Source organism: Ochlerotatus camptorhynchus, unplaced genomic scaffold (genome assembly GCF_037179485.1).
Source record: "Ochlerotatus camptorhynchus isolate MF236.1 unplaced genomic scaffold, CSIRO-AGI_Acam_v1.1 ptg000090l, whole genome shotgun sequence".
Taxonomy (NCBI): domain Eukaryota; kingdom Metazoa; phylum Arthropoda; class Insecta; order Diptera; family Culicidae; genus Ochlerotatus; species Ochlerotatus camptorhynchus.
The window spans coordinates 1,598,489-1,614,341 of record NW_027040580.1 but is presented as its reverse complement, the minus strand read 5'-3'; the positions used below and the strand labels follow the sequence as shown (position 1 = coordinate 1,614,341).

The 15,853-nt window shown below is 40.2% G+C and overlaps 1 protein-coding gene across 1 annotated transcript in view; it reads right to left on the bottom strand.

Annotated features, from left to right (window-relative positions):
- Nucleotides 1-15,853, bottom strand: part of stol (stolid) — a 214,417-nt gene that overhangs the window by 156,762 nt on the left and 41,802 nt on the right. The window contains exon 2 of the mRNA XM_065218619.1: nt 10,366-10,447. Within this exon, the coding sequence (XP_065074691.1) occupies nt 10,366-10,447 (82 nt within the window). The remainder of the gene's footprint in view (nt 1-10,365; nt 10,448-15,853) is intronic.

Genomic DNA, 15,853 nt, shown 5'->3' with positions numbered 1-15,853 from the left:
GAGACGATAATATAAGTGCGCCTAAGAAACTTAAATGATTTAACGTAAATGTGCACTCTTATAAACGTTTCCGCACTTATGATCACACTTATAATGTACGCAATGCAACGATCTGCAATTGCGGGAGTGGTTTATGCCCATTTGCTACACGCATACCTACTGACATGCATATACAGTACTTACCTTACCAATCAGGCTAAGGCCTTGTTTACCTCTGCTGTCCGAAGAAGCCGTCTCCACTCTACTCGATCCATGGCCACACTTCGCCAGCCTCGTAGTCTGCGAAGGGTCCGCAGGTCGCCTTCTACTTGGTCGATCCACCTTGCCCGCTGCGCGCCTGGGTCGTCGTGCGGCATTCTTACGACGTGCCAAGCCCACCGTAGTCGCCCAATTTTTGCAATGTGGACGATGGATGGTTCTCACAGCAGCTGGTGCAATTCGTGGTTCATTCGCCTTCTCCACGTTCCGTCATCCATCTGCACTCCACCGTACGGAGCGATACGACCAGCCAGAGCTCTACTAGATTCGTGTTCGCAATATTGCTTTATGAGCACCAATTTCTGTCAAAAGTTGAAACTTCAAGGATTCCCGGATTATTTGGCGGTCTAAGGAATTGGAGGATCAAAATCCATATCGCAAAGGATGGTCAAGGCATTCATCTTTCCCGATCTGGTGATATTTCGTCTTATGCCGAAATCATGTTGTTCTATGTACTACCAGAGCTGACAGCAACACTTCCCGTTCGAAAGGTCAGCACCGGTCAATGGATTCTTCCTAGCAGGATCATGTTGGCAGACCCGCAGTTCAGTGAACCAGGACCTATCGATATCATCATTGGAGCGGAGTATTATTTTGATCTCCTAACCGATGGGCGCAGAAGGTTTCGGAAACCGGACCAACTCTTCAAAATACCGTCTTTGGCTGGGTCGTGTCCGGTTCCATTCCAAATCAACCAGTAAACCCACCTCAAGCAGTGTCATATTCATGTACACTAGCGGACATCCAAGACCAGTTAGCACGATTTTGGGAGCTGGAATCCTGCAAGTCCAGCAGCATCCATTCAGTGGAAAGTCATCGTGTGAAAGCTGTGTTCGACGAAGCAACAGCACGGGATAGCAGTGGAAGATTTGTAGTGTTCCTACCGAAGAAGGAGTTTGTGATGCAGCAGCTTGGAGAGTCTGAAATAAATAATCGCTACTACACGTTTTCTCACTCTGGAAAGACGCTTGAAAGCTAATCCAGATCTGAAAGCTCAGTACCAGGATTTTATCCACGAGTACGAGTGGCTAGGCCATATGAAGCAGATGGACATCAACGATTCAGATTTTCCGGTATACTTTCTCCCACACCACGCTGTATTCAAGCCGGACAGTACCACCACAAAACTGCGTGTGGTGTTCGATGCGTCTTGCAAAACTTCCACGGGCATTTCCCTGAACGATGCCCTAATGGTCGGTCAAGTCGTGCAAGACGATCTTTTGTCGATTCAGCTCCGTTTTCGCCTCTATCGAATAGCAGTTGTTGCAGACGTCGAGAAGATCTTCCGAATGATACTGGTGTACCTGTTGGATCAACGACTTCAATGCATCTTGTGGAGAACCACTGCCGTTTAATAGAATTGGAACTGCTCTCAGACAGGCGGAAGATGCTGCAACAACTAGTTATATGTGACATCTTAGAGAGTAATGTAGATAGCGCCGACCTACTGGAAATCTCGTTAAATGTACCTCAGCGTCAACTACTCTGATATCATCGTTGTTCCCAGACACAGAACAAACTATGGGTTCTATAGTTCGATACGTTCTTGCATTAGGGCTTTCAATATTGTTAGTAAACTGTTTGACTTCAGTATGACGAAACATGTTTTTTAACCAATCTAATGCATTAGGAAAAGTTACAAATTGTGCATTACCGGGTCAAAAAAGACCTAAACTGCAACTCGCACCCAAAAATCCATTTTGAACCGATTCTTGATTTATCAACGTCAAATGAAAGATGAAGGTTCCGAGAATGGCACCCTGCCCAAAATTTCTCCAATTTCGCGATTTAAGTTATTTGGCACATTGGCACCGGTTACGATAGGGAACAAAAGGATAACAAACCTCATGTACTGGTACCGCCCGTGTGCATTAACTCTCAAAACATAAACAATTATCAAAATATTGCTTGCAATGGATAGATATCGAGTAAACTAGAAGATTAAGTGTATATGCAACCGATTCGAATATGAATATGGCATTAAATCTGGTTTTGAAAGTTGGAGCACTGGTAAAAAGTACACACTTAGAAACTTTTACAGAAATTTGTAAAATTTTACCGATATCTCAACAGTTGAACGTTCGGTAAACAGTTTCGCAGATTTCCTGTAATGTTTCACAAATATCTATGAATTTTTCACAGATATCTGTAAAAAATTACAGGAAAACTGTAAAATTATTTACCAAACGTTCAGCTGTTGGGATTTCGGAAAAATTTTACAGAAATCTGTAAAATAATCTTAGTGTGTAAGGTTACGGGACGCTACTGAATAATACACAAATAACCCTTTTTGTCAACCCCTCCTGATAATCGTTTCTAAAACAATACGAATTCTATGAGAAAACAAGATCTTAAAGCACAAAAAAAACAATAAAAACTAATCTTATTCATTGTTTAAAATAATAGGAATTGTTTATCTAAAATATTTCGGATGCAGAGGGGTTGAAAAAATGGGAATATCACTGAAAATCATATATTTTAAAACATTATATTATAAACTGGGTTGGGGGGGCAGCCTAAGGGAATCAAAGGATTTGTTGACTGGACGCGGGTTCGGCCATCTGGTCGTTTTGTCTTCTAAAGGTCTTCAATGAAGCTGATTCACCCTGCTGCAACAAACCATCAGGCAAACCATCAGGCAGTAGTATATATATATATATATATATATATATATATATATATATATATATATATATAACTAAAGTATATATATATATATAAACCGGTAAAGTATCTGCAGACATTGGTAATCCTTGCACTGATGGTGCGTTCCATTCACATCACATCACACATCAGGAGTAAATAGACATCCGGATACTCGGAACCGGTTCTGGTAGGGCTCAAAAAGGACCTTTCCTAAACGTCAATAAATAGACATCATACCATGGACCAATAGAAGGATCTGGCCACATCCGGATACCCAGAACCGGTTCCGGGAGGGCCCAAAAAGGAAACTTCTTAATCCTCATGTAATGGTACAGGTCCGACGGATCAAAATTTATGATTTTTCATCCAGAAGTAAATAGACATCATGTCATGGACCGTAAGGTGAATCTGGCCACATCCGGATACCGACGCCAGGGAGCTCCCACACCTGGACCCTACCTATCGACCCATCAACTCATGAACCGGGGACCAACGGCTTTACTTCCCTTCAGAAGGAAGGCGTGATCAGAGATGTTATGCCTCAGAAAATCCGGGCAGCGCCGACTGGGATTGAACCCAGGCCTGCTGGGATGAGAGGTAATTACGCTTATCACTACACCATTGGCGCCGCTTGGAAGTGTTCATTTGTGCCCATCGGAACCTATGCCAGGTATCCTAAATGGACAAATTAAAAAAGTCCTGGGCAGGGTGCCATTCTAGGAACCTTTATCTTTCTTTTGAGGCCAAAAAATGCACTAGGAAGCTTAAATTAGTTAAGAAATTAGATTAGAATAGTCTGTGCCATATATCGAAGACCTAATAATAATAAATAAATAAATATCTGTTCAACAACTAAATACGACAAGGTATTGTTTGCTGGCGGGTATTGTGGATTGCCCAGGTACCCGGTTCAAGCATAAGTTGGATGCGGTGATTCATTTATTGCTTCTATTCCTGCATAGATAGTACATCCTTTTAAAAAAAAAAACTTGTTGAGGTCACCTTGTTTTGCCTCAAAAGTTATCCTTTTTAAAGTACTGATCTTCACTAAATAAATGGCACCATTACGGAGCATTAGATTTGATCAAATTATTAGCAATAGGGATAGAGGATGGCACACACACACTAACTTTTTATTTCAAATTTATCATGAAAATGATCTTCAAAAGACTTTTGAGATGCATGTTTTTCAAAGAAAACTGTCTGTACTTCTTTTTAAACGAGTTGTGCCCAATTATATTTTTTAAAACTATAAAAGCCAAATTGATTGCATACGAGTTTAAAATATAACACAACTCTTATTTAACACAAAAGCAACTTGTTTATACCAGCTGCTATATACTTAGCATATCTGATCCCTACATTATATAAAACACATAATTATAGTGAGAAATTAGCGCAAAATATGGTGTGTGTGTGTGTGTGTGTGTGTGTGTGTGTGTGTGTCTGTGTGTGTGTGTGTGTGTGTGTGTGTGTGTGTGTGTGTGTGTGTGTGTGTGTGTGTGTGTGTGTGTGTGTGTGTGTGTGTGTGTGTGTGTGTGTGTGTGTGTGTGTGTGTGTGTGTGTGTGTGTGTGTGTGTGTGTCTGTGTGTGTGTGTGTGTGTGTGTGTGTGTGTGTGTGTGTGTGTGTCTGTCTGTGTGTGTGTGTGTGTGTGTGTGTGTGTGTGTGTGTGTGTGTGTGTGTGTGTGTGTGTGTGTGTGTGTGTGTGTGTGTGTGTGTGTGTGTGTGTGTGTGTGTGTGTGTGTGTGTCTGTGTGTGTGTGTGCTGTGTGTGTGTGTGTGTGTGTGTGTGTGTGTGTGTGTGTGTGTGTGTGTGTGTGTGTGTGTGTGTGTGTGTGTGTGTGTGTGTGTGTGTGTGTGTGTCTGTGTGTGTGTGTGTGTGTGTCATCCTCTATCCCTCACCCAGCCGGGGGCGTTGGACAAGTAGAACTGCGAATAATTTGATCAAATCTCATGCTCCGTAATGGTGCCCTTTATGTTGTGAAGACTAGTACTTCAAAAAGGGTAACTTTTGAGGCAAGACAGGGTGTCCTCAACAAGTTAAGGGAACAGGATGCACTAGATGTCCACAACAGGTACAGCAAAACATCACACAGACGCCCTTATTCACACTAACTACTCAGGGGATAGAAGGTCAAGAAGAGCCACCGCCACCAACTAAAGCTTGAACCGGGTACCTGGAACTCCCACGATATACCCGCGGCAATGGTCAGCAGACGATGCCCTGTGCGTATTTAATATGTAATATGTTTTATTTGGATACACAAAATGTTTGTAGCCATGCGTCATCTTAACCATAATTTGCATCACCACAAATACACTTGTCAAAAATATTCAACTGGAACGTACTCACCAAATCACTTCACCCGGGAGCGCATTCCCGATGCTTCCACGCATATTTTTCTCTCCACTCCAACCACACAACAACCAAATATCACTTTTCTTCACTTTTCTTTTTCAAGACACTCCGTGCACAAAAGCAATGCACATCGCAAAACCCTAACAATAGATCAGCGCCGTTCTCATCACCGCGTAAATAAACAGAAATTAAAATTTTCACTCGCGATGCCACAATTTTTTTGTCCGGGAGAAACAATCAAACCACGCAGCGCCAAATCTTCTGATGCTTGCAATTTTGCAACATGATGAATCGTGTTTTCTTTCTTGGTTCTAAAACTTCTCGGCTAGCGAGAAAACCACCACTCACACACGTATAACCGTCCGGGAGGCAGAGTGCCAGTGCTAATCCGGCAAATGCAGCCGAAAACTATGAAAGAGAATGCACGCACAAAAGAGAGAGCAAATTTAGACACAACCGTATCCAAAGGCGTTCGAAACTCGACCAGAAATTAGCGCAAAATATGGTATTTTATTTTTCATTTACATTAAATTGTATTTAAATTTAATCATATTATTAAATTAAAAGTTGGATAATACAGATAAGTGAAACGAGTTAAATTTATTGATTTCAATTGAGAGTGTTGTAAACATACATTAAACAACAAATTCCGCCAAAGCAGCGGAGTTTCTGATCACTATTTTAGCTGAATGGCGTGGTAAATTGGAAACCTATTAATTCAACTTATTAAACTTATACCTTGAAGGTATATTATATAATTTCTGCTAAATGAACTGGCTTATGGCTTTTTTTTCCAAAATTTAAGCATTTGTGGAAGTTTACAGCATTTGAAAATATCAAGAACCTATAGAACTTCACGAATTACAGTTTTGTCAGTTTGTGACGTATAAAATAAGTTTTTCTAAGTTTATCATAAAAACTAAAAGAAACAATATATTAATCGTCAAAAGTCAAATTAGTTTTGCAAGGGTTATATAGACCATGTTTTGAACTTGTAGAATGCTTTAAAACCTCGATAAAACTTGCTATGTTACTTGGGAAACACTCATCTTTTAAAGGTAGGAAAAAACCAAAATCAAAATACATGAACAGAAAAAAAAAATCTGATCAATCTTTTGTCAAATGACTTTTGAGCACTACTGTATGCTTAATCATGACTCAAAAACAAGTCGTTAGTCGTGTTTTTTTTTCTGATATAAGTGAAACAAGTGTCATTCGCGGTAGGTACAATGGAAAGTGTGCTGGTTGGAAATCATGATGGAATCCTTCCAGGGAGATCATTCATCCACAATGGCTTCCCTGCAGTTGTTTTCCTGTTGATGTTTGATTTCGCGTAACAGTCATTGTCGTCGTCGTTGAAGCCACTGCTGAGATTGGACGATAATAACAACAATTCGATCGGAAAGTCGACTAGAATTGTTTTACAGGGTCATCAGACTTCTATCTTTCATTAGATCCACATAACCGTAATTCCAAATCTTTCCCATTCATCTTCAAGATGGATATTTAAGGTATATTTTGATGCAATAAAGCGACTGGAAAAGCGCATAGATTTCGCTTAACATCAGAAAAGATTTTCAAAATGGAGGCTGGCAAAATCGAGGCACTACTGTATAAATAATAAGGGGCTCGGTGGCCTAGTGTAACCCATTTTCGCTTACTGAGCAGAGGATGATGGTTTAAATGCCTAGCTTCTGGAGGGTTGTGTAGAGTACGTCCTTAAGCCATGTAGCTCCAAAGCTTTTGCTGGTTGATTTCAAGTTTCTTTTTTTTTTTTTTTTTAAAGAGTTTTTTAGCCATAGGCTAGTTCATCTCTTAGGTTGATTTCAAGTGCCCAGCGAGCATCAGACATCATCTAAGCGTAATAAGCTCTCAGGATTGCCTTTATGATTTTATACGCCAGCGAGATATGGTGCCCGCCGAGTCCTAAATGACGACTTAATCTACATGGTGGTTCGGAGTAACTGTCACTTAAAAAGAAAGGTCATATTGATTTAACGCTTGCATGAATGTTTGATATCAGTATATTTAAGATATAATACATATGTAACCTTCATCTTACCATATTTTAATTCAAATCTATCTCACTCACCTTAATTAAAACCCACATTTGTCAAGAAAATCAATCACAGCTGGCACGCATGTACTTCAGGAGCGATGCGTTTAAGCTCTGATATTGAACGGATATTCCAAACATGGTTCCTTTGTACCTCTATAATGAATATGTTTCACTCACTCGAAGAGACACGAATGTAAACAGATGTATAAAATCCTAAATTTCCACGTCCATGGCTCCATGGAAAATGGAAACGAATGCAATTTCTAAACTAACTGTCAATACAAGCTGTAAAACAAAAATACTTGGACATATATTTATTTTACACATTGAGCATTACAAACATGTGAACTTGGTGACAGTTATTCCGAATCACCCTGTACACTAACCCAAGTAGTATGGGCCAGCTAGTCACCATCTAGTGACCCATAATACAAAATATTTTTAAATATCCGATTTGGAAATGAAAGCACCTTACCTAACAATTTGTGAAGAAAAATCTGAAAGTTGATCAATCCGCCCCTTCGGACACGGCCTTCATCAACTAATTCCTGTGGTATATAATTAGTGCCTGAAGGCCTCTCAACTGGATCTCAAATGCTTAGCTCCATAGTCGATATCATCAGAGTCCGATATCAACAGACATTCAAAAACAAACCAGAAAATCATTACAGCAGAGGAAGACCTCTGGCAAGGACAAGGACTGATGGTGGCGAATTAATGGGGAGATCAACAAGGTTAGGTTAGGTTAGGTTACTTTATTAAAGAGACTTTCAGGCATTGGCTGGTTCGTCTCTGGGATCCCAAGTGACAGAATTTAAACATTTGGAGTTGGAGATCAACAAGGTTTCTAGAGTTGGGCCATAAAGCTACTAAAGGTAGCACATAATTCCCTTGGAGCAAACGCGTAAGGTCAACAAAGTCAATCTTTAAAGCCACCATATGACTCATAACCACCACCTTAGGTAAGGTATTTGTAGTTTTGACTCAAATGGTTTCTGTAATTAAAGCATGAACTTTTTACACCGCAAGGCCATCAAATGTAACTCAAAATTTAATCCTAAAGCTCCAAATATTTCTTGAATCGTTTCCAAAGAACTAACGGGTTGAGTTTAGATTTTATTAGACCTCTATGAAATCTGAACTCAAAACCCGTAGGTCTTTTGGAAATCATTCAAGAAATATCTGGATTTGAACTACTAAGTTGAAACTGAGTAAAAGTGCGTGTACTCCATTTGAGGTTGAAATAAATCCCGTTGAGATTTGCACGTTCGGCTAATTAAATAATAGTAATAATTACGTAAGCACTTTTTAGAGATTTTAAGATCTCTCCATTAAAAGACTAATATTTAATAAAACTCACTCTCCTCCTTGTAAGAGCTTACATCGAAAATGTTTATGGTTTGAATATGACTCCAGCGGCGCCGGTGGTGTAGTGGTAAGCGTGATTACCTCTCACCTCAGCAGGCCTGGGTTCAATCCCAGTCGGCGTCGCCGGGATGTTCTGAGGCATAACATCTCTGATCACGCCTTCCTTCGGAAGGGAAGTAAAGCCGTTGGTCCCCGGTTCATGAGTTGATGGGTTGATGGGTCGATAGGTAGGGTCCAGGTGTGGGAGCTGCCTCCCTGGCGTCGGTAGCATTGGTGCTCAGCACGGAAAACAAGATCGACGGAAAACAAACCAAAGAAAAATAAAGAAAAATATGACCTGTTCATCCTTATGTTAGATATTTCTGAGAGCCTCTCCCTTCCATGTAAGATAACATAAGAGCATTTCAAATACCCCCTCCTCCCGAAGTGCTTACGTAATTATTGAGTGGTCCCTTATGACACTTCTACGAGTATGTCCTATAGAAGTTTTCTGGTCTTCCACTTCTTGTAGGTAGCTATAATCAATCACTGCCCAAGCGCCTCCTTATGTATGTCTCTGTACGGATCTTGAAGCGAATACAAAATTCACCGATCGTTAAACCAACCTGAAATGAAATCGACTCTTACAAACATATTCAGAATGCCTTTAGCCAACTCCTCCCACAATAGAGCTATCTAAAGCGATTGCCTCCGAATTCCCACAATCCGATTCCCTGACTTGCATTGTTCCTCCTCTAGCACCGTGTGTGAGAGAATTATGTCGAGGCCAACACCGTTTTCCCATAATGACAGAGGACTAGGACTACTGCTAACTCTGTAAGACGTAAAATCGATTCTTCCTTGCCGTGAAAATCCTTTCCCATCATTTGCTAGCGGTACATGGTGATGTGAGTGGTAGGCAATTTCCCACCTCCGAAAATGATTTCAGTGGAGCAAGTTATCCTTCGTGTTGGTGCGGGAAAAAGTTTTCCTTTTTATCCCTACTTGTCCTCCTCTTCCCCCAAAGCCACAACTGGATTACACTGAGTCAGACCGGGCTCGTAAAGCTAGAAGAAGCATGGTATTTGAGTCACAAACCTACCTACATGTATGGGACCAAAAATATCTCCCAGGTGAATTTAACCAAAACGTTCCTCAATCGAGCAAAGAGCAAACCACAGCACTCCAACCATTTGGGAAGGATGAAATTGTTACGGAAGCGTACGGCCTCCTCGGCTACATACATGAACATGTGTATATCCAAACAGGCACTCGACGTCGTCCGTTGAACGGGTTGAAGTCATTCAACAAAACCCTTGAAAACGGGATGTCCTGTTTAAATAATCGTACCCTTACCTCTCCAACACACACACATAAAAAAAAACTACAAAGTCGAGAGTAGAGAACATTCAAGGATAATGCCATTGGTCGAAGCTGTATATAGGTAAATTAGATTTTCTGTCCTTGTAGACCCCTGCCACTCGCAACAGGCTCGTTTTCCAGTCTATTGTATAAATATGGTTCGTAAAAAATTGCTTTCTTCTCCTGCCCGTTGATGATACAATAGAATGATTAATTTTAAATTATCAGAACCCACCATTTCTTCCCAATTCTGTGGGCTCCACGAATAGGGAACACAAAACTAACTTCTCTTTCGAAGGTGATAGGCTGACAATAAATCTAATAATATACTTACGTTTCTGATATCGTTCACTTTGGTAAACTGCCGTCCAAACTCCCATAGATCCACGCCGAACCGGATGGCCCAATTTCGGACCCTGAAAATGGAAATGGGAAATTGATTGTTAGTGGAAAAGGCTAAATAGAAAGTACAATATTTCCCCTGTTTATGCGGTTACGATTTGGTTCGTGGTGAATATTTCATGCTTGCCTCCCATAGATGGATTTCAACCCAAATCGACAGTTAAATGTCCACACCTTCCCCAATTTGGATTGAATTTTTCTTCTTGGATCATGACGTTCCGACTGGAACCTATACTCGCTCTCAAACCATGTTTGATCTTTATTGTGTTGGTTTGAAATTAAGCAGATTCAATCAAACTAACACAAATTAATTGCAATGAAGAATGCTCTCAGACTCAGACGAACAAAAGAGCTCTTTGAAGGAGATCTTAAAAATCATATGAGCATCTTGAAAGAGATTCAATTAAGTCCACTAATTTTAAAGAATGAAGATTTTATGGCAAAAACTCATGAATTCAACCATTTAATGTGTTTAATACAACACGCAATGATTGGGAGACTGGAGGGCCGTTGATTCGTCCTGGGTCTATAACATTCTACACGGATGGCTCAAAACAGGATAACAGGGTAGGGGCAGGAATAACAGGTCCCGGAATTAACTGTTCTGTAGCAATGGGTAAATGGCCAACAGTATTCCAAGCAGAAATATTTGCGATTCTAGAATGTGTAGAAATATGTTTAAAAAGAAATTATAGGAATGCAAACATATGCATTTTTTCGGACAGTCAAGCAGCATTGAATGCCCTTAAATCAATGATCTACACTTTAAAGTTAGTGTGGGAATGCTATAATCAACTTCAGAAATTGTCCAGTCGTAACAAGGTAAATCTATATTGGGTTCCTGGTCATTGCGGCATTGAAGGAAATGAAAAAGCTGATCAATTAGCAAAGCTTGGCTCATCCCAGAAATTTATTGGTCCCGAACCATTTATTGGTCTATCGCCTTCTAATCTGAAAATGGAATTAAAGAACTGGGAAAAAAGCAAGGTACAATCCAATTGGAATAATACCTCAACAGCCCGGCAATCTAAACAATTCATTAAGCCCAACGTTTTGAGTACGCAAAGGTTACTCAATCTTTCCAAAAAAGATTTAAGCACCTACACTGGATTAATAACAGGACATTGGCCTAGTAAATATCATTTTAAAAAAATTGGAAAGCTTAGCGACGATAGATGTCGCTTTTGTTATTTGGAGAGCGAAAGCTCTGAACATTTATTGTGTAATTGCATTGCTTTATTTAATAAACGATGCAGATTTCTTGATAAAGGACTCACCGTACCTGAAGAAATTTGGACCAGTATACCCAATAAAGTTGTAAACTTCATTCGAAGTGCAATTCCATATTGGGATAATGCCGATGATCAATGATGAAGATCACTCTACATAGTGGTTGATCATCAAAACACACGGCAAATAGTAAAAAGAGGATACACCACAATAGATCAAAACACTGGTCGCAGTGGTAAATGTCCACGACACGGAAAAAAAAACACAAATTAATCGAAAACGTTTTGGAAAGCTCGTAAACATTTTGTGATTAATGTTACACATTCACAATTAAATGAATTCAATGTACGGTAAAAACAAACATTGATGAAGAGTGAGCTCACCTATTCGGAAACCAACCTTGCACGGAATAAAAAGGCCAGTTAGCTTCTACTTAATGTGAATCATTATTTCTGATTAACACTCTGAACACCATGCCTTCAGTAAAATGTGTAACGGCAAACTTGCAATGTTTGACAAATCAAAGCTCAGTCATTTACTGGCGAATTTCAAATCTATTCATTCCATTTGAAACTACATAGTTTAAATTGAAAGTTATCGATAAATTGCTGATCAATTATTTTTCAAACATTGTCAATTTGCCGTTATACATTTTACCGGAGGCATCGTGACCACTCTGGTCACGATGCCTCCGGTAAAATGTATAACGGTAAAATGTATAATCTCACTTTTTTACCTCGAAATTTCAAGAACACAAATATCAGTTCTCACAAAAAATACAACAAGGAAACTGAAACTACTGCAGTACAGCAAGGAGTTCAAATTTCATGAGTAATATCGCACCATCGTCCGAAATTTATGCTCTATAAATCTTGAAGTGATAGGGCATATCAGCCATCACGACGGCCATCTTTGAACTCTACAAGGAATCACCTTAAAAAACTATTTCTCGTCAATCTTAGCAGCGGCCGCACTTCTGTGGGCTTTATTTCTGCGTAGCGCTCACATATATAAGGTTTTATTGTTTACGTTTTCTGCCTGCTAGTTGCACTATCTATTCCAATCGATGAAATTGTCAAAAACTATTGTTAAACGTTTTTATAACCCTCTAAACTTCTCAGGTGAGTGTGACTATTGTGGATAATCTGTCTCTATTCTGCAGCAGCCAATTCTATTTATTATAGGCGTCTCGAAATCAACAGCATTTTGTAATACTTTACTCCTTTAATCGTATAAAGAGAGAGAGAAAAATTAGTAATTTCATTTTAATTCCACTAACTTATTTGCTTATCCCTAACAGATACGCGTATTTCGTCTACAATGTGCAGGCTTCTTCAGTGTGTTGTGCACACTAAGATTTTGTTTCCGTGTTCGGTAAATTTTACCGAAATCAGAACAGCTGAACGTTCGGTAAAACTTTGACCTTCATTTTAAAGGCTTATGAATTTGAAAATAATTTGAAAACATGTTCAACCTTGTTCAAATGATCAAATCTTGTCATTTTAGTGGAGATTTAGTTTCAAAGTAGCTGAAAAGCTATTGAATTGAATTGCATAAATTTTACCGAACAGTTCAGCTGTTCAGATTTCGGTAAAAATTACCGAAATCGGCGATAATTTCTAAGTGTGTACTAATACTCGACTCGACAAGACAAGACACTGAAGAAGTCTGCACATTGTAGACGAAATACGCGTATCTGTCAAGGATAACCAAATAAGGTAGTGGAATTAAATGGAAATTACTAATCTTTCTTTCTCTCTCTCTTTATACAGGTATTCCACTAAGACGCCCACATTCATCAGGATTCTTTTAATCGTTCAGAAAAGGTCAATCTAGGGGAAATGACGGCTTCGGCATGACAGACTATTTTCGGCAACCCAAATTGAAACACTATTTTCACTGGATTTTCTTACGAAAACAGTTCGCTGAATGCATGCAAACGATTCTTTATGCTTTCAGCTTCAATTTGACTATATTTTTACCACTGAGAAAAAGCAATCTAGCAGGGTTTTCTTGAAATGAAACACACGCACTACAAATTGTAGCTGATTTCGAGTTGCTGATAATAGAACAGCAGATTTACATGCAGTTCAAATGGAACGGTTGCCGAAGAAAAACTTGTTGCCGACAATACTCGCTCTCACTAGAGAAGATTGGAGCTTTGTAAATGCGTTTCAAAACAGTTTTTGACAATTCTTTCGACTGAAATTGTTAGAGCAGCTGGCAGCAAAAGATTGTAAACAAACCAATACTACATATGTGTGCGTTCCATAGAGAAAAAGGCTATAGAAAGAAGGTCGCTGCTTAGGTTGCCGAGAATACGTAAATTCCCCTATGTAAATGCCATCCCAAGTAACACATAAAACATCTTTTTGAAAAATAATTAGAACGGCTTGTTATATAAATGTATTATAAGTGATGCAGAAAACATCCCACGTTATATATGAGGTTCATAGATGTTTTCTTCATACTTCCTAGATTCAACATGTTCCAAAATAGTTTTCTTTTGCTTTTATCTTTAAATGTTATTTAAAAGTGCATCTTACTGTTTTAATACCACTATAACACTTGTCGTATACAAAATCAATCTTAGTTGAATTTATAAAAATCTTGAAGAGATTCTGAACTTTCCAGATTGACGTAAACATTGGCGGCGCCATTGAGCCGGACTGTCTCTTCACGCAGTGATTTACAGTTTCTTATGAGGTATTCGGAGGTTTGTTATAAAGAAAGTTGAAAACACTTTTTTTTTTTTTTTTAACTCTTTATTTGTTCCAAATTCAAAATAAATTACATTTCATTTTAACCTAGATGCTCCAGTTACTGCAGTAACGTACCAGCCTTAATTGTTATGATATATATCTAAGTGTTTTTACATTGTTCATGTCTTGGCAATTCAGTATTTTAAACAGGTTTTTTAACCTGCATGTCAGTATAACAATTGATATCTTAAAACTAAAAACTAAAACTAAATCTTATCTAAGTATAAAGGGAATTAATCGTTGCAATTGAGGATTGCAACGATTTTTGCCTGAAATTATTAATTATTTTGTTGGACATTTGTGCTAAAGTCTCAACATTCGAAATTCTATGTACTTCGGTTGTACTGTACTGTCGTGATTTCCGGTGGTCTGTTCGCCAGGTGCCCTAACGAACATATGATGATCCATGATCAGGTCTCGCTCGCTGCTGCGGTGCCTGCTACTGCTGTGCTTGCTGCTGTTTGCGTCCGTCCGCTTTGTCGTCTGACTGCTCAGTGAGCCACGTAATGTGGCACTGTACCTTATGTAGGTGGCTGCTGCTGTGCTTGCTGCGGTGCTTGCTGCTGTTTGCGTCCGTCCGCTTTGTCGTCCGACTGCTGAGTGAGCCACGGAATGTGGCACTGCACCTTATGTAGGTGGCTGCTGCTGTGCTTGCTGCTGCGATGCTTGCTGCTGTTTGCGTCCGTCCGCTTTGTCGTCCGACTGCTGAGTGAGCCACGTAATGTGGCACTGTACCTTATGTAGGTGCTTGCTGCTGTTTGAGTCCGTCCGCTTTGTCGTCCGACTGCTGAGTGAGCCACGTAATGTGGCACTGTACCTTATGTAGGTGCTTGCTGCGGTGCTTGCTGCTGTTTGAGTCCGTCCGCTTTGTCGTCCGACTGCTGAGTGAGCCACGGAATGTGGCACTGCACCTTATGTAGGTGCTTGCTGCGGTGCTTGCTGCTGTTTGAGTCCGTCCGCTTTGTCGTCCGACTGCTGAGTGAGCCACGTAATGTGGCACTGTACCTTATGTAGGTGCTTGCTGCGGTGCTTGCTGCTGTTTGAGTCCGTCCGCTTTGTCGTCCGACTGCTGAGTGAGCCACGTAATGTGGCACTGTACCTTATGTAGGTGCTTGCTGCGGTGCTTGCTGCTGTTTGAGTCCGTCCGCTTTGTCGTCCGACTGCTGAGTGAGCCACGTAATGTGGCACTGTACCTTATGTAGGTGCTTGCTGCGGTGCTTGCTGCTGTTTGAGTCCGTCCGCTTTGTCGTCCGACTGCTGAGTGAGCCACGTAATGTGGCACTGTACCTTATGTAGGTGCTTGCTGCGGTGCTTGCTGCTGTTTGAGTCCGTCCGCTTTGTCGTCCGACTGCTGAGTGAGCCACGGAATGTGGCACTGCACCTTATGTAGGTGGCTGCTGCTGTGCTTGCTGCTGCGATGCTTGCTGC